General features: G+C 36.2%; 3 protein-coding genes across 3 annotated transcripts; all 3 read right to left on the bottom strand.

Annotated features, from left to right (window-relative positions):
• Positions 1-663: 663 nt before the first annotated feature.
• On the bottom strand, positions 664-1355 carry LOC116117863 (salutaridine reductase-like; the record flags this gene model as incomplete). The annotated part of the gene is made up of 2 exons (XM_031403874.1): positions 664-1125; positions 1218-1355. Coding segments are annotated over 2 exons (519 nt in total), but the record flags the coding sequence as incomplete, so codon positions are not given.
• Positions 1356-5624: 4269 nt separating this feature from the next.
• Positions 5625-6623, bottom strand: LOC116117862 (pentatricopeptide repeat-containing protein At5g55840-like). Its single transcript, XM_031403873.1, has one exon. It carries the CDS (start codon positions 6565-6567, stop codon positions 5758-5760), a length of 810 nt encoding a protein of 269 aa, XP_031259733.1. The 5' UTR covers positions 6568-6623; the 3' UTR covers positions 5625-5757.
• A 1255-nt stretch (positions 6624-7878) lies between these two features.
• LOC116117860 (putative disease resistance RPP13-like protein 1) lies at positions 7879-14992 on the bottom strand. The gene is made up of 4 exons (XM_031403870.1): positions 14796-14992; positions 9536-14097; positions 8962-9437; positions 7879-8767 (listed from the first exon to the last, which is right to left on the bottom strand). Exon 2 carries the CDS (start codon positions 14087-14089, stop codon positions 9608-9610), a length of 4482 nt encoding a protein of 1493 aa, XP_031259730.1. The 5' UTR covers positions 14090-14097; positions 14796-14992; the 3' UTR covers positions 7879-8767; positions 8962-9437; positions 9536-9607.
• Positions 14993-23618: the final 8626 nt, after the last annotated feature.

The following is a 23618-nucleotide window of genomic DNA, read 5'->3' as shown; positions in this document are numbered from 1 at the left end:
GATTATAAGGAAATTTATGGGTCGAATAGTACTATTTTAATTTGTGTTTACGTGTGGCATGATAGAGCCTTTATTTCACGTATGCGGTGATGTCTTCCTGGTGTCCAGTGAAATTTTCATTTACCATTGCTAAGAGGATTTTGAATAGACAAAGTCCAATTCTGTCCAGTTTATAATATTATAGTATTGGAAGAGTTAAGCCCATTCTTCATCCAAGTACTTTTGAACATTACTTCCAAAATCTGTAAAACTATTAGAGTAGAAGAAATCGGCCTATCAATCAGGAATAGATAAGAACCATGAAAGGGAAGATAGTTCATTAAGCATTGACATGACATAGCAAGTTCATTTCCACAATTTTCCTTTGATTAATTATCTAAAACCATATGATAGATTCTAGTATCATCTTCCTGAATTCCTCTGATCTAATTAGAAAATCTAATCCATCAAGTTAACTTGTATGTTGAACTTCAAAATTTTAAATGCCCAAATCTTTGAACTTCTTATGCAGGCAGCTGAATTCTAGGAGGCAACAAGCACCAGATAACTTTTCCCAATCTCTAAATGCATATCACAGACTTTCTTTGCATGAAGCAAGAGTTCAAGTTTATTATTCTGAAATTTCAGCAATTAAAGTACATCAGTTTCATAGGCTGTGGCTATAGAAAGTCACAGATTAGTGAAATAATATTAGGCAACAAAGGAAATCAAAATTCTCTTAGTACATTCTTATGATGCTTCATATCAAAACGTTGACACTTCAATCTGATTGTAAAAGAGGCCAGATGGTCGACTGTCAGGCACTAAAGCCAGCATCACAGCAGGTCCTGTTGCACCTTCTTCAACAGTGAACTGCCCATAATTATGGCTAAGGTCTGTTTTGACAAAACCTGGATTAACTGCATTTTTGATTATGTTAGGCAGTTTCTTGGCCAAAATTCTTGTATAGGAATTAACAGCAACTTTAGAGACTACATATGCAGAGCAATTAATAGGCCACCCCTTGGTTTCCAGCAAATCCTCCTTAGCGTCCTCCAAGAACTCCTTGATCACCTCATCTATTTTCTCCTCAGTCAGGCTATCTATGTCGCTGAGTACCCTGTTAGCTCTTTCATGTGAGAGGAACTGAGATGAATTTACAATGAAGTAAGAAAATGTGACTCACTCAAATTTTGTAACATAACATCAGCAAGAAAGATGAATTGATGTTCTAATACCTTTAACTGCCCCAAGGCTGAGGAGACATTCACTATTCTTGTTGAATCAGACTGTAGAAGAAGTGGAATAAGTGCTTCTGTCACTTGCTTAGTTCCATAGTAGTTAGTTCTTAAGCACCCTTCAGCTGTCTCATAAGTTTGTTTGTTTCATAATTTGTTTCACCAAGTGAGCCTTTTCACCTAAAATCTATATGAAAGGTGAGGATTGCTTTATCCATATAGCTATAATTTGCTTGTTAATAACTTGTATGATCATGTGTAAAAACACAAATGCATTATTTACCTCACCACTCTTGAGATTTAAGCTAATAAAAGCTTCAGCATCAAATATGGCTCAAGAGATTCCTGCATTATTTACCTGCCAAATGTGCATTAATTTTAAGTTCAGTCTTGTTCATAAAATACCCATTTAAGAAATTCTACCAACTAGCTTACCAGTATATCAAGCCTTTGGAACCAAGTTCTGATAAAACTAGCAAAGGAATGAATACTGATCGGATCCATCAAAAATTCTACCTCCCCAATCACAGCTTTCATTTAGTCCAGTCATCAATAACATATAGTCATCATCTGTTAAAAAAAAAAAAAAATACAAATTTAGCGATCAAAGTACATAGAAACTTCAGTATGTAAGAAAATAATATACATCAAAAGCTGCAGAACATGAAAATTAGTCTCTGTTTTCAAGCAAGCCAGAAGCAAAAACTTTCAACAAAACAATGGTAGGCCAGCAGCCTGGAGTCACCACACTTCGGAAGGCAACTAAAAGCTTAACCTGGAATGCAACAGTAGCCCTACTTAATTAACTTTCACAACCTAACTATGTAAGAAAACTCCTAAAATATATCCTTGAAGCATAGCCTGTGTTGCGTACTTACATCAAAAGCTGTAGAACATAAAAATTAGTCTGTACTTTCACAGAGCTGAAAATTAGTGAAAACCGTCTAATCAACCTTTAAAATTCTAAGTTTAGGGAGGGATTATTGTTGAAGGGTGATATCCTGCTGGAAATTCAGAAAGGTGGCAGAATTTTGAACTGCAATTTTACGCCTGTTGATCTCCCGTAATTCATGCAGAAGCAGTTTTTTGGTCACTGTGTTTGATTTGTTCATTGACTTGTTTAGGTGTATTAAGTTTGGTTAAGTGTAATGTCTCACTTGCTTGTAAGTGTATTAGTTGGTGGAGTTAGTTTAAAATTTGAAATTTGAAATGTTTTGATGGAACAGTAACGTTGCCGTGTATATATTTTACCCCTGTTTTTTGAATAAAAAACAGAGCATTATTTGCAGACTTGGTTTTGCTCTTTTGTTTTCTGTTTTTCTCTTTCGTTTGCATGCAAAACTAACAATTATAAGGTGGGCATGCTCAAAGAATTTTAAAACTGCAATATAAAAAAATAATTTTACTAATTACCTGACAGACTTTGTAGACTTTATACTGTGAGTATTTTGTTATTTTTCAACAAATCAGCATTGAGAATTTAAATTGTCTTAACAATCTGGCTAGTAAAAATCTAAAATTTTCTTAAAAAACGTTAATGGTGATGAATGAAAATTTACATACCTGAATAGTCCACGAGAGAAGTGAGGTAATTGACCATTCAGTCTTTTCAACCGTTCTTGAAATCAAATTGACTTCATTCTTCCTCCTCTGGCTCATTTAAAAACTTCACTACAAAAGGAATGTTGGCTATCTTAGACCACTCTTGTCCTTCATCCCTTTTGCATCGTTGTTTCAGTAAAGGACATCTACTGATAAATAGTTGCAGAAGTGAGGACGGAAAGTCTGGCAAGGATGTGAGATTTGGGCAATCAATGATAGACAACCATTCAAAGGAGGTGAGATTTTCAAAACCCTTGGGAGATAGGTATTTCAATTGCAGGAATCTTCTAATTGTCAAATAAATTGGAGAGAAGGGCAGCTCTTCCTTTGGAAAAGACACTGCATTTAGGGATCCCTCAATACAGAGTTTTCTAAGAGAGACGAGTTTGTGGAAGCCCCACTCAGCAAGTGAGTTTGTAGATTTTGGGATCATCAACGTCAAGTGATGTTAGATTGGTGGGAATATCTTGTTCGGGAGAGAGCCATTTTTGGATTATTCCGTAAGGTTAGGGATCGAAGAGATTTGAGGGTGTGCATGTGACTAGGTAGGGCTTGTAGTTTCTCACATCCTCTATAACGGCTTCTAATTCAGTGTTAAGGAATCCCATCTTTTGGGAAAGAAACAAGATTTGGGCAACTTTCTACTGTTATAGAACTAAGATTTTGTAAAGGGAACTGATTCACTCCTACTGGCATCTCTTTTATAAGTATTATGGCCTTGATGAGTAGGAGGGTGCGGCGGTCGCTGTAAAACCTGGGGTGCAAGCCCGAGTGGAGCGGCCATTGGTGCAGATCTTGGTGGTAGTAGCAAATATTCAAATGAGAACTTTGAAGGCCGAAGAGGGGAAAGGTTCCATGTGAACGACACTTGCACATGGGTTAATCGATCCTAAGAGACAGGAGAAGTCTGTCCGATAGCGTCCAGCACACGAGCTTTGAAAGGGAATCGGGTTCAAAATCCCTGAATCGGGACGTGGCGGCTGACGACAACATTAACCCCTAAACCCTAAGGCAACATTAGGGGGTCCTGAGACGTCGGCATGGGCAGGGGTTATTACACCTCTAATATCAAGATGACGTAGATTAATCAATTTTTCCTTATAGAGGCAACTTATTGAGAACAAAACAATTTCTTAATAACAAACTTTGTAAATTGAATAGTGAATTTGTTAAGTCAGGAAGATTTGTGATTTGAGTATAAGAGATATTGAGATACCTCAAATGTTTCAAATCTTTAATTGAGTCGGGTAATTCAATCTCCTAATAATTTGTTAAAGATAGTGGTCTCAATTTTCTGAGCTTTGGCAATAAATTGCAAAAGACTAACTTACTTACGAAATTCCTCTCATGTATTGACTTTGTGGCTAAAATATTCTCAAGAACGTCCTTAGCTGCTCAACTCCATGGAAGATTTCAAAATTCTTCTCAACTTCATACTCTCTAAATGTGTAAGAAGAGTGTCAAATCTTTTCAGGTCTTTTTATTTGCATGACACTCGATTAATCTTTCAATCTAAAACTTGTTTCTTGAGAAATCTCGTGGAACAAATCTTGGACAAGGTCGTGCATCACAAATTTCAAACTATCAATGCTCAATTATTGAAAAATTGATCTCGACAATAACTCATAAAAATACTCTGAAAAGAGCATAAAACAGATTAGTCCTGAAGTAAACAAGAAATATTGTAGAAAAAAAGAATTAATCAAATAAAGAAGAACCAAATCACAAGGCACTAGAGCTCCAAGTGTATTACACTATGTGTGCTCAACCCAATTACATGGATTTTCTACTCGTTCTGGCACTATTTTTTTCTCCTGCGACTAAATGTTTTCAACTTTTGCAGCACAATCATCAAGCCCTCATGCAAATGTTGAGTGCTTCCATCCCAATCCCAAGATATCATTTTCCTCTCCTGTAAATCCTTTAAAAGCAGTTCACCTTTTACAAAATTCTCCTCCTTGGAAATGGCATCAATGAGAACAGTATAGGTGGTGGTATTGGGCCAAAGACCTCTTTGTTTAATCTCTTCATATAGTTCAATTGCAGCCATAACATCACCATGTGCACAAAGGCCTGAAATGAGAACATTTTATGCAACCACATCAAGCTTCACTCTGCAGTGTTCCATTATGCCTTTCAACTTCAGTTCCTCTACTAAGTTAGCTTCTTTGCAGAATTTGTACATCAGAGTCTTAAAAGTAGCAACAGTTGGAACAAGTCTCATCCTCAGCATGCAATTAAGAACCAGCATTGCTTCTTCAACCTTCCCACATAGTGCAAGCCCTCTCACCATTGCACTCTCAGCTACATCACAGGGACTGACTTGAAGTGCCTCCATCTCATCTCTTAGCTTGAATGCTCCTTGTAGATCACCCATTCTACACATACCATTAATTAAGGTATACATTGTGTAAGTTTAGGTGTGAAACCCCTCTCTGACATGTCATGCACAACGGAATGGGATTCTTGGAAAGCGGAAACTCTGTTAAGTCCAGTTATGATAGCATTGTAGGTATTTATATCCAATTTATTCATAACATTTAGCAGATCAAAGGCCTTCCCCAACTCACCAGTTTTGCAACACTCCATTATAAGCATGTTAAGAGCAAGCTGATCAGCTGCAGTACCGTCTACTACCATCTTTTTCAAGAATTTAACACCTACTTCTACCATACCGATCTCACAGAATCCAAGAATGAGAGAATGACACATTAACTTGTCAGGCAAAAGGCCATTCCTTATCATGATACTGTGCAACATAGAGCACATTAACAGTGTCAGGGAAGACGCCTTCCTTCTCCATTGCATCATAGATATACAAAGAAGCCTTTGATTGACCAGCCTTGAAAAGGCCATTAACCAAACAGGTAAGCATTACCTCATTTGGAACAGTACCTTTTGCCATCACTTTGTCAAAGAAAAGAAGAGTAGAAACAACTTAGCCCTTCCTACATAACCCAGAAAGAAGACTAGTATATGTATAACTATCAGGCAACAATTTATCCTGTACCATCTGATCAAGAAGGACCAGTGCCTCCCATAATTTTCCAGATTTGCATGCCTCAGAAATTACTGTGTTGTAGGCAATAGTATCTACAGCAGAAGGAATGTAGTGAAGCTTATTCAAAAATTGTTTTGCCTCCTGCAAATTACCGCCTTTGCACAGTCCTTTAAGTATACTACCATATGTGAAATGACTTGGGTGATGACCTAGTTTAATCATTTCGTCAAACACAGAAAATGCTTTTAACCCATTGCCCAACATTCCATGGCCATTTATAATACAATCATAAGTCACTGAGTTAGGGACAAGACCTATTCTGCTCATGTGATGCATAAAATCTTCTGCCTCACCAACTTTTCCAACTCTACATAGAGAAGCAACCAATACGTTAAATGTAAACTTATCTGAATCATGACCATTGCAACTCATAACTGAAAAGACCTTCAATGCTTCCGCAACATTTCCCATCTTGCAGAAGTTACAGATTAAAGTAGAGTATATGATGTCGTTAGGAACAAATCCAGCTCTATACAATTTACATAATAACTCCTTCACTTTTTTAGTCTTTCCCACTCTGCAAAATCCATTTATAACTACAGAAAATGTTATAAGATCAGGATTCAATCCATCCTTGAACATATTATCGAGCAATTGCATAGCTTCATCAAGCAACCCATTTTTGCTTAGCCCATCAATAATTGATGTATATGTTATATGGCCAATAACCATTCCGTCAGTCCTCATTTTCTCCAGGAAACCCCTTGCTAAGTCAAACTTGTCATGTTACATAATCCATTTAAAAGAGCCCCATAACTGACTTCATTAGGTCTTAGTCCAACTGCCTCCGTCCTAACCAAAAGTCTCAAAGCTTCTTCAAAATTACCCTTGTTGCAGTGTCCATCAATTAAAGCACTGTAAGTAATACGATTTGGTGAAAGATTAAGAATTGACATCTCATCAAAAACCCGAATTGCAATCCCAATCTTTCCCTCCCCAACAAACCCATTAATAAGAGTACTATAAGTGACTTTGTTAGGAGATATCCTCCTCTTCCTCATATTTTTCAACAGTAAATAACCGTTTGAACTTCTATTGCTTCTGCACAAATCATCAATAAACATATTATATGTACATATATCAGCTTTGATATCCTTACACCCCATATGATCAATCAGCACAAACGCCGCTTTATACCTCCCCATCTTGCAATACCAATTGAGCAAAGTATTATAAATCACTAAATTGGGAACATAACCACTCTCTTCCATCTTTCTCACTGAATAATCGGCTTCCTTAAGATTCCCTTCCACACACAAAACGTTTATCAACACATTAAAAGTAGCAACATTAGGACAAATCTTCCTAGCCAGCATTTCCCTAAAAACCAACCAAACTGACCGAACCCCACACTCTTTCTGCAAACATCCTAACATCATATTACAAGTAAAAATCGACGGATTAAACCCTCTAAAAACCATCAACCTAAACGTCTCCAACCCCTCCACAACCATCCCTTCTCTCTTATGAACCCTAATCAACAAGTCAAAAACAGAGGGATTTGAATTACAAAGAGGGTATGTATTAATCAGAGCACCAAAAACGGAGTTTTGACCGATACCCATGTGAGCTAACTGCCTAGCTATCATCTTGGCATCATCATACATTCTAGCTTTAACAAGAACATGAGCTGTTAAACAAAGTAACATTGTCTTATAACAAGAAGAAATATCAGCAGCTCGTTTTCTGCAAAGTAACAACAAGCCATGGCCATGGCCATGGCCATAGCAAATCATAACCTTAGAAAGGCTTTAAGAGAATCTTCGGCAACAAAAATTCAAACATTTGAACCACAGTACAACCCAAAAACTGCAAATCTTCATTATTGCAAGGCTGAACAGGATTCCAGCATTCTAACACCAACACCAAATTGCAGAAAGTAGCAGCTAATCAAGCCAATAATAGCAACTTTCAACAAAACAAAACTCTCATTACAAATAATTTCTGAAGTATTTATTCATTATTTTTATCTCCTTTTTTAGGGAATCTCGACGGTACGAGGAAATTTTATTAATTGATTAAAAAATATACACCTAGACAAGGGGGGACATAATGAACCTTACCCTTCTTGAGAAATCCTATTACAATAGGTAAATGAAGAAAATGCAAATGCATGCAATTACGTAGAAATAACACACACACACGCATATATATATATATATATATATATATATATATAATCAAAACTCTACTTAGAAGAGTGTATTGTTGCCGTCAACATCTGAATCAGCTCCATTTGTCTCATTAGAAGAAGATCTACCTATCCACAAAACACAAACCAACTGGATGTTAATGAAACCTGGATGAACTTCTCCATGTCTAAAGACTTTAGACTACTGATATCAAGCTTACTCTTGGTCCACTCATCAAGAGCATGAACTGATAATCCGAAAGCAAACCCAAATATTGCAACCATAGTATCAGAAACTTTATTATTAACCAAATTTATAATCTATTGTAAATATCAGAATCTGACTCATTCCTCAAATTTCTGTTATTACCTTTAACCCTGAATATTTCAGAGAATCAATGAGGTGAAGAAGCAGTTAACTTCAGCAACAGAGATGAAAATTTAATTCATCATAATGCAGCAAGCATTAAGTCTTAAATTCTTACTGGAATTTGTATTCCAATTCTGGATTAAATTGCCCACTTGCTTCAAAATGATACAAGTGAATTGACATTCCATGCCATGAAAGATTGAGCTCCACGTATTATTACAAGAAAGGCTACCTGTTAACTGACCACAAATCAACTGGCTTTCCTTAATAAAACCTTGATGTTGCCACTATTATAAGAAGAAGCTTCCTTTAAGCTCACTCTCTAATAAAATGAAAAGCTTTTAAGACTCAGATTCTGAAAAAAGGATGACTTCAACCGTCTGATTCTGAAAAACAATATATGAAAAACATTAATAACAAGGAATACAATAGCATTACTGATAGAATTTGAGGTGGACCTGACTCCAGATCTTATTGGGTTCGGAGTTAGGCCCATCTCAAATTCTATCATGGTATCAAAGCTAGACCCAGTTGAGCTGAGTGTTTGACCAACGAGTGAAGAGTTAGAGCTAGCAACTACCTCTATCAACAGGTATGACCCAACATATGAGCTTGACCGTGGGGGGGCGTGTTGGAGTTCCACACAGACTCAGCATGCTCAAGCCTACTGGTTTATAAGAAGGGGTAATCCTCCCATTCAATAAGACCTTATTGGGTGAGAAGTCAGACCCACCTCAAATTCTATCAATTACAACCTGAGTTCATTGCAAGATGAGTGAAAGGTTACTTCATGCCACTTTAAATAATAGGTTATGTGCAATGTGGTAAGCTCTGTTACTAGCCTCTGTTTTCACAGAGCTGAAAAATAGTAAAACCTATAAAACTGCAAGTTTAGGCATGGTCAAATAACTTTAAAACTTCAATACACTTCTAACATTTTTTAACTAACTACCTCACTTAAAAACTTTGTACACTGCTTAATTTAAGTTTTATAAATCAGTACTGTCATTGCCACTCTTGTCATACTGCATCCCAGAATTGACTGTTTGGTTGATCCTGTAAGAACAACATAATTATTGATGAACACTCTGTTTTATGAAAATCTAATCGTTTTGATAAAAGCTAATGTTGTGGGGTTCTAGAAATTGACAGACCTGAATGGCCCATAAGAATGAAGTGAGGTAATTGACAGATTCAGCCTTTTTCATTCTGAAAGCAAATTGACTTCATTCTTCTTCCTCTGGATCGTGGATGAACTTCCCATCTATCAAAACACAAGGGATGTGGGTTATCTTGGGCCAGTCCTGTCCTTTATCCCTTTTGCAACGTTGTTTCAGCAAAGGGCAATCAGAAACCCATAGTTGCAGCAGCGAGGATGGAAGGTCTGGTAAGGATGCTAGATTTAGGCAACTAGAAATCCATAGTTCAACAAACAAGGATGAAAGGTCTCGTAAGGATGTGAGATTTTGGCAACAATGAATAGATAGTAGGAGAAGTGAAGATGGAAAATCTAGCAAAGATGTGAGATTTGGACAATCATTGATCCACAATTTTTCAAGAGAGGTGAGATCTTGGAAACCCTTGGGAGATAGGTATTTTAATTTTGGGAATCCTGAAATACTCATTTCAGTTAGAGAGGATGGCAACTTCATTCCCATCTCCTCCTCAGGGAAAGACACTGCATTTGGGCATCCACTAACTGAGAGGCTTCTAAGAGAGGTGAATTTGTGGAAGCCCCACCCAGCCAGTGAGTTGTAGATTTTGGGTTCACCAACATAAAGTGACGTTATATTGGTGGGAATATCTTCTTCTGGAAACAATGCCATGCTTGGACATTCCGATATGCGTAAGTGTTGAACAGATTTGACGGTGTGCATGCGGCTTGGTAGTGCTTGTATCTTCTCATATTGATCGATAATAACTACTGAATTATTGTTAGAAAGCACAATTTCCCGGCCCAAAACAAGACTGGAACAGTCCCGAATATCAATTAGATTTAGATTGGAAAGAGTGTATTGGCCCTCCAGAGTTGATCCCCCAGATAGCAACGTCCTGAGATTTGGACATCCAAAAATTCTAAGCTCTGTGAGTGTTGGAGGTAACTGGTATATCGATGATAAGTACGTAAGAGAGCGGCAGCCATATATTTCCAATTTGCAGAGAAGAGATGTGGTGGTGTTATCCACATCTTCTTTGTCCATCAATGCATTAGAAGAAGATGGAGAAGGAGTACCAGTATGCTCCCAAATACACACCAATTTTTTACAGTTGGCCATCCAAAGGGTTTTTAGAGACGAAGGTAGTTGGCCTCTCACAATGAATGATAGAGAATTACAACCATCGACTTTCAAGTGCTCAACACGTGCATTGTTGTGCTTCAAGCCCCCGTATAATGATGTAATAGCATTACAGTCACTAATTTCAACTTTTGTCGGTAAGGAAAGAAAACCATCTGGAAACGAAACAAGATTTGGAAGCTCTCTCATGCATAGCTCTTTAAGAGAGGTGAAGCTGTGGGAACCTTGTAGTGGCTTCTCAAGAAAAATCTCATTTCCCCACAAATGTGTGAGCTCTTCCCAACCAACAATTTCTAGAGTTTCTAATTTCTGAAATCCCTCCCTGGTCCACCTTCTGAACACTGGAACATTTGATTCTTCACTAATTAGGGACTCACTTGAGCTACTTATTTGCAACGAGCGGAGCACTGGAAGGCTTGAGAAAGAAATCCCTAATTCCTCACATTTATTAATCACAGCAATCTCCAATAAAGGAAGAGGGTAGTCCATGCCTCTGCTGCATCTAATTATTTTCAAGGAGCGAAGCATTGGAAGGCTTGAGAGAGAAATCCCTAATTCCTCAAATTTATCAATCACAACAGTTTCCAATGAAGGAAGCGGATTCAGTGTTCGTGAGTCAATTGGACTATTGCATACCACGCCTTTGCATCTTTCTATTTCTAAACGGCAGAGCAGTGGAAGGCTTGTGAACGAAACCACCAATTGCTGACAATCACTAATCACAAGTTTCTCTAATGACGGAAGACGGTTAGGTAATCTTCCAGAGAGTTTAGGACATTGTGATATGGAAAGCTCTTTGAGACAAGAGAACCTTTCAACATGCTCCTTTTCTTCAAAAGGATCCCACTGCTCCCATTCCGGCAGATTCTCAAAACAAAGAGTCTCTAGTAATTGAAAAGATTCTGAGCAACTCTCCCCATACACCTCACAGCCAATTTTTTCAAGCATTTTTATCCCTTTGATGCTGAGGTTTTTAAGTGAGCCCAGTAGCCCAATCGAAGGCAAGGTCTTGCAATTTTCACATTCACCCAATTTAAGAGAAACCATATTAGAGAATGATGGATCTCCTATCCAAGATGAAAATTGTTTGCCGCCAAAATTGTTGATTGTGAGCTCTTTAAGATTTGTATGGGGTTGTAAAATGTCAAGAACAATATTCTCTGCTTCTTCATCTCGTGAGGGCATAGAAGAACTCCATTCTAGCACTAACACTTCTAAATCCTTCTTGTTGCACAATATAAAATCTCTTGCTTCATGACAATCAATTGCATTCTCTAACCTTGAAATATAAAGTTCTCCACAAATAAACTTTAATTCTTTTAAATCTTTCAAACTAGATCCGACACCTTTACCCACAACAAAATTAGATAAGGTTCGAATACATCTCAATTTTTTCACTCCCAAAGGCATCTCTCTTATAAGTATTGCACCTCTAATATCAAGATGGCGAAGATTGATTAGATCTCCCATTTCTAAAGGCAACTTTTTGAGATGAGAACACCAACTTAATAACAAACTTTGTAAATTGAATAGTGAACTTGTTGACTCAGGTAGATTTGTGATTTGACTTTTAGAAAGATTGAGATACCTCAAATGTTTCAAATCCCCAATTGAATCAGGTAATTCAATCGCTGAATAATTTGTTAAAGATAGTGATCTCAATTTTCTGAGCTTCGGCAATAAATTGGGAAAGACTGACCGACTTACGTAACTGTTACGAAATATTAATTTTGATGCCCAAATTCGCAAGAACGTCCTTAACTTTTCAAGTCCATGGAAGACTTCGAAATTCTTTTCAACTTCATACCGTATAAATGTGTATGAAGAGTGTCGAATCCTTTCATGTCTTTCTATTAGCATGACACTCAATTCATCCTCACATCTAAAACTTGTACCTCGAGAAATCCACTGGGCCAAATCGTGGACAAGGTCATGCATCAAAAATTTCAAACTATCATTACTCAATTGTTGAAAAATTGACCTTGACAATAACTCAGAAAAATACTCGCCTCCTAGGTCTTCTAGTTGCTTCTTATGATTTGACTGTTGAATAAGTCCTTCTGCCATCCACAAAAGTACAAGTTCTTCCTTCTTGAATTCATAATCCTTCGGAAAAATTGCACAATAAGAAAAACATCTCTTAAGATGTGACGGAAGATGATAATAACTTAATTTTAAGACAGGGAGAATATTACTTTCCTCAGGCAAATCCCAAATTTCGCTGTCCAATATATCCACCCATTCATCATATGTTTGCTTAGAGCGTAAAAGGCCAGCTAGCGTTCTTGCTGCCAACGGCAAGCCTTTACACTTTTTAACAACTTTCTGCTGGAGTAATTCCATATTCTTTCCTGCAGTAATAACTCTACTTCCAGATACATGCTTCTCAAATATGGCCCAGCAAGCATCTTCCGGCAGAAGCTCCAAATTATAGCATACTTTTAGTTCCATTGTCGATGCCACATCTTTTCTGCGTGTGGTTACAATTATTTTACTTCCTGGCGCTCCAGCCAAGAATGGAGACTTTAGGACTTCCCACGAGTCATAATCCTTACTCCAAACATCATCCAAGACTAACAAGAATTTTTTCCCTGCTATATTATTTTTCAGCTGAACCTGCACTTCATTTAAGTTCGTTGGAGTGCAAGTTGATGCAGTGATTGACTCAAGAATTGCCTTGGAGATACGCAGAACATCAAAGTCATCCGAAACACATGCCCATGCTCTTGGATTGAAATCTGCCACTGCCTTGTCATTGTATACCTCCCGAGCAAGCGTTGTTTTGCCAACTCCTCCTAGCCCAACAATGGGAATTACATGAAATCTGCCACCACTCTGTTTATCGCTTAACACCATTTCAAGTATCTTGGCTTTATCAGCATCTCTTCCGATAACTGCTGGTTCAGTTGGGACACATGTACTAGGTGGTCTTTTCCTTGCAATAGTAGATGAGCCTCCAGCAATCTCTTTCAGACCAAGATCATTCTTTTCTTCACAGAGATCTTCTAAACGTCTAGTTATCTCTTCTGTCTTGGACTTCATATCAGCCTGGGAAATCAGAGCACTTGGAGTCCAAGAAGTGAAATAATCAGCAATTCTGTTTGTCGATTGTGTCGATTGTTCTGTCATCAATTCCCGCTCTACAACCTGAGTGGCATACTCCTCCAGGATGTCCTCCACATCATAAGCCAAGTCTTGGAGATCGTCCAACCACATTTTCACAGCCTCGTTCTTCAGTTGCTTCTCCTCGGCATCGTTGAGCACTACCTTGATCATTGAAAACTTTCTCTTCCACTGCTTCAACTCTGAACGTATCCCATCTTCACACGGAAAGAGCGACAGCTTACTCGGCGCCAATCTATCAAACAACACCTGAAGAAAAGCACCAAGGAAGACTTCTCCCACTGGCATGGTTTTGACTACACAGGAAGAAATGATAAAAATGAATTAAAATTCTCATACAGAGAGGGATGATAATCAGATGAAGAGCAACAATCAAGAAAGAGAAGGATGATAATTAAAAAGACATTCGATATTACAGTTGCACAGAATTTTAACTTTCTCTGCCTTATCTTCTTCATTTTCTCTACAATTGAAATGATTAACAGAACAATGACAATTACTATAAAAACAACAGAGTTAATAAATCAAAATTCCAAATATAATTTATTTCAAAAATTTCAAAGCTTCTAAGAAATGTAATTAAGAGATGATTTGAATTACAGTATATTGAAATATGTTTTAGATGAATTTATCTCACATCATATATAAATTATGTAATATATTTTCTTTGTTTATCTGTGAGAATAATTTGTCTCTAAAGCTATAAAGCGTTGTAAATTTGGTAAATAGTAATTTTTATTATCTAATTTTACTATGAAAATATTCATTTATTGATATTTTTTATTTATTTAAAAATAATAAAACATAAACTATATTAATAAAAAAATTTAAAATAATTAATAATATCAATTAAAATAAATTAACATACATATCCAGTAGTGAAGATATAATCCTAAGAGGATTAAACAACTTATCTGGTTCACTTTAAAGGATCCTTGAAGATACAAGCATAAAAGAATCCTTGAATATTTGAAAAGTGGTTGTTTTTCCTTACCTGTAATTAGTATATGAGGATCTTCTGGATTTCTTAACAGTCGATTCTGAGCAAGCAGTATCTGCAAGATGAAGAGATGAAATTTGGCTTTTGAGTTGTTGAATTTGTGATAATTTAGAAATGAAAAGGAGAAATTAGGAGAGTTTGGGAGAAGTAGAAAGAGACTTAGAAAATGAAAAGTTTGAGAGGTTTCTTCCTTTTTCTCTCAACACTTCACTATGAATAAAGAAAAAGTAAAATGGAATATGGACAGCGTGCTCATAAAGCAGAGAGTCCGACTGTCTGCAACTTTGTTTTTAAAGTCTTGGCTCCACCATTGCCATAATTCAACCTCATAGTGGTTGCTTTTTTAAAGTAAAAGTTCATCCAATCAATAATTGGATTAGTGTTTGATTAAAATTAATGACTTGATTAATTAGTTTAACAAAACTCAAGAGATGAACTTATAAATATTGTTCCACACTGACTTCCAAGAAGAAATAATATATGTATGTATGTATTTTTTGTCGATCTTTCGTTATTCATGTTAATCAATTCCTTTGAAATAAAATGAAATCTAAAGTATACATTAGAGTTACGTGGTTTAGGCCAGTATGCCTACATCCACAAACAATGATGATAATCCACTATTTGAAGAGAGAAAACACAAGTACATAATATTCTCCCTAAACACCCTCAAACAATTTTTGGGAGTTACATGACACAAGAGCACACCCTCATCTTTTTCTCTACTAATTTGTATTTTTTCACTCCACTTACAAATACAAAGACAAATGACAATATATACGAAAGGTTACAAAATGAAAAGACAATTTTGTTCTTAATAAAGAAATAGACCAATATAAGTTACAATACAACAGAGTCAGTCAACATTCCCTCAACTTTTTTTTGCAAACACTGCTCTACTCACACCTCATGAAGAACTCCAAGAACTAGTAGCTGACGAAGCCAGTTGCTAAAATTTATAAAAAAGCAACTGGGAGTCAGAGGTAAGCATCTCAGAATCATCAAAACTCACCCCTCATGCGTAGTCTCTGTAATGTTTGTTTAATAAAAAGACAAAAAAGTTAAATCAAATTGTTTCTTTCCTATTCTCTTTATCAGACCGTGTGGACACCACCATGCACCGCCCACAGAAATTTTCCAAACACTTTGATAAATCATAATCATAGTACAGGAGAAATTAAGAGACATAATTGTCTAAGAGTAATGCTACAGTCATCGAAGTAGTGTACCGTATTCATCCACAGAATGACGTGGTAAAATCCTGACCGTTGATTAATTTTAACTTAATATTAATCGACGGTCAGGATTTTGCCATGTCATTCAGTGCATGAATTCGGTGTATAACCTTCGGTGGCTGTATCCTTTCCGAATTGTCTAAAGAAGAGATAAGTGTCAAAAGCATAATAAAAGGACAAGGAAGAAAAGGGGGGAGGATCTGAAGCAACCCAAGAGTCCTAATTGCGTTTCAGAATTAATATTTTTATCCTAATCACGAAAATAATACATTGAATTAATTTGTGATCAGAAAATAGTAGAATAAATAAAGAGCTAGGCAGAGTTTGGGAGATGAAGAGACTTAGAAAATGGAAAGTTTGGGAGGCTCCTTGTTAGTGGTCATAATAGTGTTTGCTTTAGTGAATTTCCAAGCACCAGCCCAAGTCACTTTACTAGCCTACAAGTTTCACAGAAGAGATAAAATCAATGAAATTCAAATCAATAATTTGATTAAAATTGATGACTTGGTTAGTTTAACAAAACTCCGGTAGAGATAAAGGGTAGATGCAGAACAAATTCATCAACTAATAAATATTTTAAGCTGATATTCTACAGTGACTTCCTAGAGTCAAGTGTTCAAAATGAAAAAGAAGCAAGAGAAGACATTGAAAGGAGGGAAAAGTTAAAACATAATACAAATTCAGCTGACCTCCCCACACTTTTTCTTAAACTCATACATAATTTAATATCATCAATACATGGATAAACTATCAAATATATTAAGAAAATTTTCATAACTGCTCAATGTCTGAATAATTTTAGGCCAGTGTTAGAAACGCATATAGTTACCAATTTCGACATCAAAAATAAAAAGTTTGATAGGTTTCTTCTTTTTTCACTCAACAGTAATAAAATGGAAAATGGACATCCAAGAGTCAAGTGTTTATTATGAAAGATAAAGAAAAAGTAAAATGGAAAATGGACAGTGTACTCATAAAGCAGAGAATCCAAGAACTATCTGCAACTTTGGTTTTAAAGTCTTGGCTCTAACATTCCAATAATTCAACTTCATAGTGAACTGTGAATATTAAATAATCATCAAAGAAAACACAACCCCGTCACTTTATTTTCCCCTCCCCTTGCGGCATCTTTCCCACCCCCACCATCCCTCCCTGATGTGGCACTTTCTCACCTCCATCTCTTCCCCATCACTGCCACACCCTACCTAACCCCACCTCTGGATTTCTCTCCCCGTCACACTTTCTCCTTCTCAGCTCCCACCCCTCAAGATTTGGCTAACCTTATTGTCATGAATGAATGAAGTATTAATCCTAGTTATTTTATTATGAAGAAAGATTTAATCTATGAGTTGTGGCATTGATATAAGTTTTCATGTTTATAACACGGACATTGGCTAGTGTTAAACTCTATAACGGTTCTAAATCAGAGGCTTCATGGTTTGTGTTAAAAAGAGACACCATTGATCCTACAGTTGATTCAAGTGTTTTGTGAATATTTTGACTTCATAAACTTCACCTGTATCCACTCAATTATGTACTAATTAGCACCTCAGGAAGAACTCCAGGAACTTGTAGCTAATGCAGCCAGTCGCTTAAACTTTTAAATGAGCAACAGTGGTCTTAGGCCAGCAACTCAGAAAATCATCCAACTCATAGCACTAGAATCCGAATACGAATTTAAAAAAAAAAAAAAAAATCGAAGCTGTAAATTACTCCAGAAATTCATCCTTTGAGCATAGTCTTTGTAGTGTCTACCAGCATTGGTCTAAAATCATTTGAAGAGCGCCCAATTAATCAGAGTGTATCATTGCCTTCCAATTCAAAATAAAACTCCATGTCATATTAGAGGAAGAGCACCATCAATTAAACCTCTGCAATCACAGCTTCCTTAATTTTAGTCCACTCATCGACAACATCAACTGATCATCCGGAAAGAACACCAAATGTGGGACCGAAGTATGAAGAAGCTTCACCATCCATGAAAATATGTATATAAAAGGTTGGAAAATATCAGAATTTGACTAATTCTGGAAATTTATTTTAATTACCTTCCAAATTACAACAGTTCAAAGAATCAATGAGGTAAAGAAGCAGTTCATTTCAGGTTGAACCATGCTTAAATCAAAATTTCTTTTGATTACCTTAACTTGCATATTATCCAGAATCCGGTGAGCTCTGTTGCTAGCCTGTGTCTTCATTTCGCTGAAAAATCATAAAATCTGTTCAATAGAGTAAACATCAATGACATGTTTAGGCAATGTATTATCGTGGAATGGTTTTATCATATGCATATCAAACTGAGCATAGTGCAGTGTTTATAACGCCTAAACTGCATATTAGAGTCATGAAAGTGACTATTTTTTGTGATAAAAAGACTATATGTGTGATTAAAATGAAATCATATTGAGATAATTAAGAGAAATTATGAATTTATGTATAAAAATCATATTTTGAGTTTTTCTTACTAATTTGGCATGTTTGGATTGAAATTTGAGATTGTGTAAGTTAATATTAGGATGTTCTTTATTTTCTAGGGTTGATGTTGTCTCATTTATGCCATTTAGGGGTCAAATTGTCATAAAACTTGGGGTTGATTTTGTAACGTTTCAATCATGTAGGGACAACATAAATTTGCCACATTTTGTATAAAAATGCAGCGCAAGGTCTCAGATTGGGTGGCTACCGCCCACCAAAACCCTTCACCTTCTCCGATCAAGCTTCGATGACTCTTCATCTTCTTTTCCGGTGATCTTCAGCGACGGTTGAGCTTCCCCTTGCACCGATCATCATCATCCTGCATCACCACCGCAAATCACGCCATTTTCCAGTGACTCTTCGCATTCCAGCCGTCGTTGGGCCATTTTTCGGTGACCTCCAGTGACGTTTCATCTCCCTGGTGGTTGATCTAGCTTTCCCACGGCTGGATCTATCCATTCCAAGCTTCAGTTGCCGCAAATACCACCGGAATCTGCCATCCCACCGTCGCGATGTTTCACCTTCCAACCTCAATCTCTCCTATTTCTTGTGACCTCTCATCTCCCCAGGACCTGATCTGAACTCTCCATCACCTGAGCTTTCCATTGGTACCTTTGGATCCCATTTCCGCCACCATTTATCAGAAGACGTTTTCCAACGAGTGCGACTGTTTGTATTATGGGCTGTCCGTTGGTCATTTTCGCCCCTTCTTCACATCATGTCACCCGGTTGTCTGTTATGGTGTAGGTGAGATCGAGATTGACTCCAATGCTCTCCTCATCAGCTCTCGACTAGTTGGATGAGCCCGAATGTTGGACATTTGGTTAAGTTTCTTGTATTCAGATTATATTTGTTTTCGTTTCAGTTTGTTTGCGATGCTTTAATATTATTCTGATGCTTGACGTGCTGAATTGATAATGTCCATTGAGAATGTTTATTGATATATAACTTTTCACATAATTGAATGTCGGTTTGAGATTATTGAATGTTGATTATGACTTTAAACTACTTCGGTACTGATTACAATCAAGTTGTATTAGCGTTTAATATCATTTCTGCTAGGAATGCATTTGTTGTGTAATTAGTTGATTGGATGATACAAGTTGATAGGTTGTACTTGTTAACATTGTACCAACTACTGGTGTTTAAGGGTTTAGCATTTTTCGGTTAGCCAATGATAATCTTTAACCAATTGATCTGTAACTAAGACAACAGGGAGACATGATAGATTATACCTAGATTGCTGGGAGATATTTTTATTGATTTGCCTAGCCTTGTAGGTTTAGGAAATTGAAGAGGGAAGAGAGGAATTGTGAGAGTTGGTCTTGAGTCAAACCAAACCCGTAGCGGCAACGCTTTTAATATTGTGTTTTAGTTAGCAATTTATTTGATGCTTTTAATTTCCTGCAAGTAATTAGTTTCCTTAGTTTTAATCAATCATTTTGCCAATTTCTCTTTCGTTAACTCAAATATACATTAGGTCATTAGTCTTGCTTTCTGGGGATTCGACCCTGTTTACCGCCAACTACGGTATTTAGGTTTAATTTGCTAGCTGTGATGACAGGTTCGACACTGCCATTGCAATGTTGACATACTGTATCCTAAAGTTAGTTGCTTCGAACAACTGTGACATAAGTAACACTCTGTTTCTTAAAAATCTGGATCATTGTGATAGCAATTGATGGTATAGTCTAGCTGCTAGAAATTGACAGACATGACAAGAGCATGAGGGGGAAAAGAGGTGATTACCAGATTAGTCTCACTTTTTGAATGAGAGATCAAATGGAGTTCATTCTTCCTCGTCTAGATTACAGATAAACTTGTGGCTTACGAGTAGTAGGCTATCTTGAACACTCCTATTCCTCATCCTCTTTGCATTGTTTTTTTATCAATTATATGTAACCTCACCGGTGAGGATGGTAGACCGAGGCATAGTAATGACAATCAATCATATCAGTACAGTAACTTACATTAGTAAAACTAACAAACATGGGCATAGGCCTGTCAATATAACATTGGAAACACCAAACTTGCTTACGTATAATAAAGGATTCTCAATCTATTACTTCTTTAACTAAACATTTAGTATAATAAAGTGAGAGAATTTGACTCCGATTAATATTGAATGATTTAAGCTAATAAAAACTTCAGCATCAAATATAGTTCCAAAGACTCCTGCATTATTGACCTGCCCAAATTTACACTTTAGAAGTTTTTCCTGTTGCGATGATTCCCATTTTAACAAATTCTACCAACTAGTTTACCAATACATCAAATTTTTGAAACTGAGCTCTGACGAAATTAGCTAAAGAATCAATACTCGTCGGATCCTTCAAATCAAGCTGGTGAAAAGTTACATCAGATAGTCCTGAATTATGAAGACTTTGACAGCTTCATGTTCTCTCTACTCAGCTCTAGCTGCTAAAACCACCTTGATCCCATTAGAAGCCAGCTGCCTGCATATCTCTGAACCAATGCCTTTATTGGCTACTGTTACAACCAAAGACGCAGCCAGAATTCTAAGTTAGTGGGTTCAAAATATCAAAGTTGATAAATTTGTAATAAAATATATACTGAAGTAATAAGCATAAAAATATAATTGTAAAAATTATACATACAAAATTATCAATTCTACAATTGTCTTCGACGATTTTATATATTCTGAATACGTTGTATAATCTTCAAATCTCTATAACTTAGGGTTTTATCAATTCTTTAAACCATTCAAAATTAACTCAATAACTAACTGAAATTTATCAAACCTAACTTAAAACAACAACTAATTAACTCATACATCAATATGAACAAGATTAAATCAAAACCTACATCAAAATATAGTAATTTAATCTTTCAATTTCAAACTCATTTATTAAACTCAACAAAAACTCATTATTCATGATCTTTCATTAATTAAGAAAGCTAAAAGAAAAGAATTTTAGGCAAAAAAAAAAAAAAAAAAAGGGCATCATTTTACCTTATAATCCAAAAGAGTGGTTTTCTTGAATACTTAACCAAAAGGAAAAATATAATTTGAGAGAAAATGAGAGGAAATGAAGAGAAGAGAAAAGTTAAAAAAATATTAATTAATAATTTGTTTTGTGAGGTTAACGTGAAATTAAATAGAGTTAAAATTGTCAAATCTATAAAACATTAATATTTTTTTAAACTTTTTAAAAGTTGAATGGGTTCAATTGAACCCACAAGTCTCTATATGGCTATGTGCCTGGTTACAACTGCAATCCTAAAAATCAAACAGAAATAAACACGAGAAAATTTTAAGAGATTTAGCTTAAACTTTTGAAGAAGCATAAGCTAGTAAGCTACAAATAATATGAAATTGAAGAACCTTTTTGTGGAAGGAAATATATGTATCTCTTCCATTTCTTTAAGCATATACCTGATGGGAAGATGATTATAAAGAAATTTGAGTGATGCTATGGGTACTAACGGATGGGTACTAATATGTGTACTAACTAAAGCATAGTATCCGTACTATGCATATAGTACCCGTACTATACTTTAGTTAGTACACAGATTAGTACCCATCCGTTAGTACCTAAAGTATTATTCAGGAAATTTATGGCCCGAATAGTACTATTTTTGTGTTTACGTATGGCATGATAGAGCCTTTATTCCCACATATGCGGAGATGTCATCTTGGTGGCTGGTGAAATTTTCATTTACCATTGCTAAGAGGATCTTGAATATACAAAGTCCAACTCTTTCCAGTTTATAATATTATAATATTGGAAGAGTTAACCCCCCGTCTTCATCCCAGGTATTTTTCAACATTAATTCAAAAATCTCTATAACTTTTAGAATGGAAGAAGTCGGCTTACCAAGAAGGAATAGATAAGAACCATGAAAGGGAAGGTAGTTCATTAAGCATTGACATGACATCGCAAGTTCATTTCCATAATTTTCCTTCGATTAATTATCTAAAACCATCTGATAGATTCCAGTATCATCTTCCTGACTTCCTTCGATCTAATTAGAAACTCTAATCCCTCAAGTTTATTATTCTGAAATTTCAGCAATTAAAGTACATAAGTCTCATAGAGTGTGGCTACAGAAAATCATAGATTAATGAAATAATATTAGGCAACAAAGGAAATCAAAATTCTCTTAATGCATTCTTATGATGCTTCAAATCAAAACGTTGACACTTCAATCTGATCGTAAAAGAGGCCAAATGGTCCACCGTCTGGCACTAAAGCCAGCATCACAGGTCCTCCTGCACCTTCTTCGACAGTGAGCTGCCCAAAATTATTGCTAAGGTCTGTTTTGACAAAACCTGGATTAACTGAATCAGACTGTAGAAGAAGTGGAATAAGTGCTTCTGTCACTTGCTTAGTTCCATAGTAGTTAGTTTTTAAGCACCCGTCAGCTGTTTCCTAATGTTTCACCAAGTGAGCCTTTTCACCGAAAATCTATATGAAAGGGGAGGATTGCTTAATCCATATAGCTATAATTTGCTTATTAATCACTTGTATGATCACGTATAAAAACACAAATGCATTATTTACCGCAACACTCTTGAGATTTAAGCTAATAAAAGCTTCAGCGTCAAATATGGCTCCAGAGATTCCTGCATTATTTACCTGCCAAATTTATATTAATTTTAAGTTCAGTCTTGTTCATAAAATGCCCATTCAAGAAATTCTACCAACTAGCTTACCAGTATATCAAGCCTTTGGAACCGACTTTTGATAAAACTAGCAAAGGAATTAATACTGACCGGATCCATCAAATCAAGTTGGTGAAAAACTACATCAGAGGGTCCTGAATCATGGAGACTTTGAACAGCTTCGTGGCCTCTCTTCTTACTATAATAATATTGGAAGTGATAGCACCACTCTTCATTTAAAATTATTACTTGGTCCTGTCTGGTGGGGTCTCTCTCCTCTGATAATGTTCTTAATTCCGTAACTGCCCCATCTTTTCTCTACACACTGTTTTTTTTCACTCAACTCACAAATACAAAGACCAAAGACAATATGTAGAAAAGGCTACAAAATGAGAAGACAGTATTGTTCTTATTGAAAAAATTGGCATATTTGAGCCAAAATGCAACACAAATCAACATTACGAGACCTCTTTTGCAACC

Source organism: Pistacia vera, unplaced genomic scaffold, assembly GCF_008641045.1.
Source record: "Pistacia vera cultivar Batoury unplaced genomic scaffold, PisVer_v2 Contig824, whole genome shotgun sequence".
Taxonomy (NCBI): domain Eukaryota; kingdom Viridiplantae; phylum Streptophyta; class Magnoliopsida; order Sapindales; family Anacardiaceae; genus Pistacia; species Pistacia vera.
Note: the sequence above shows the minus strand (reverse complement) of the source record. Positions and strands in the feature narration are given on the sequence as shown.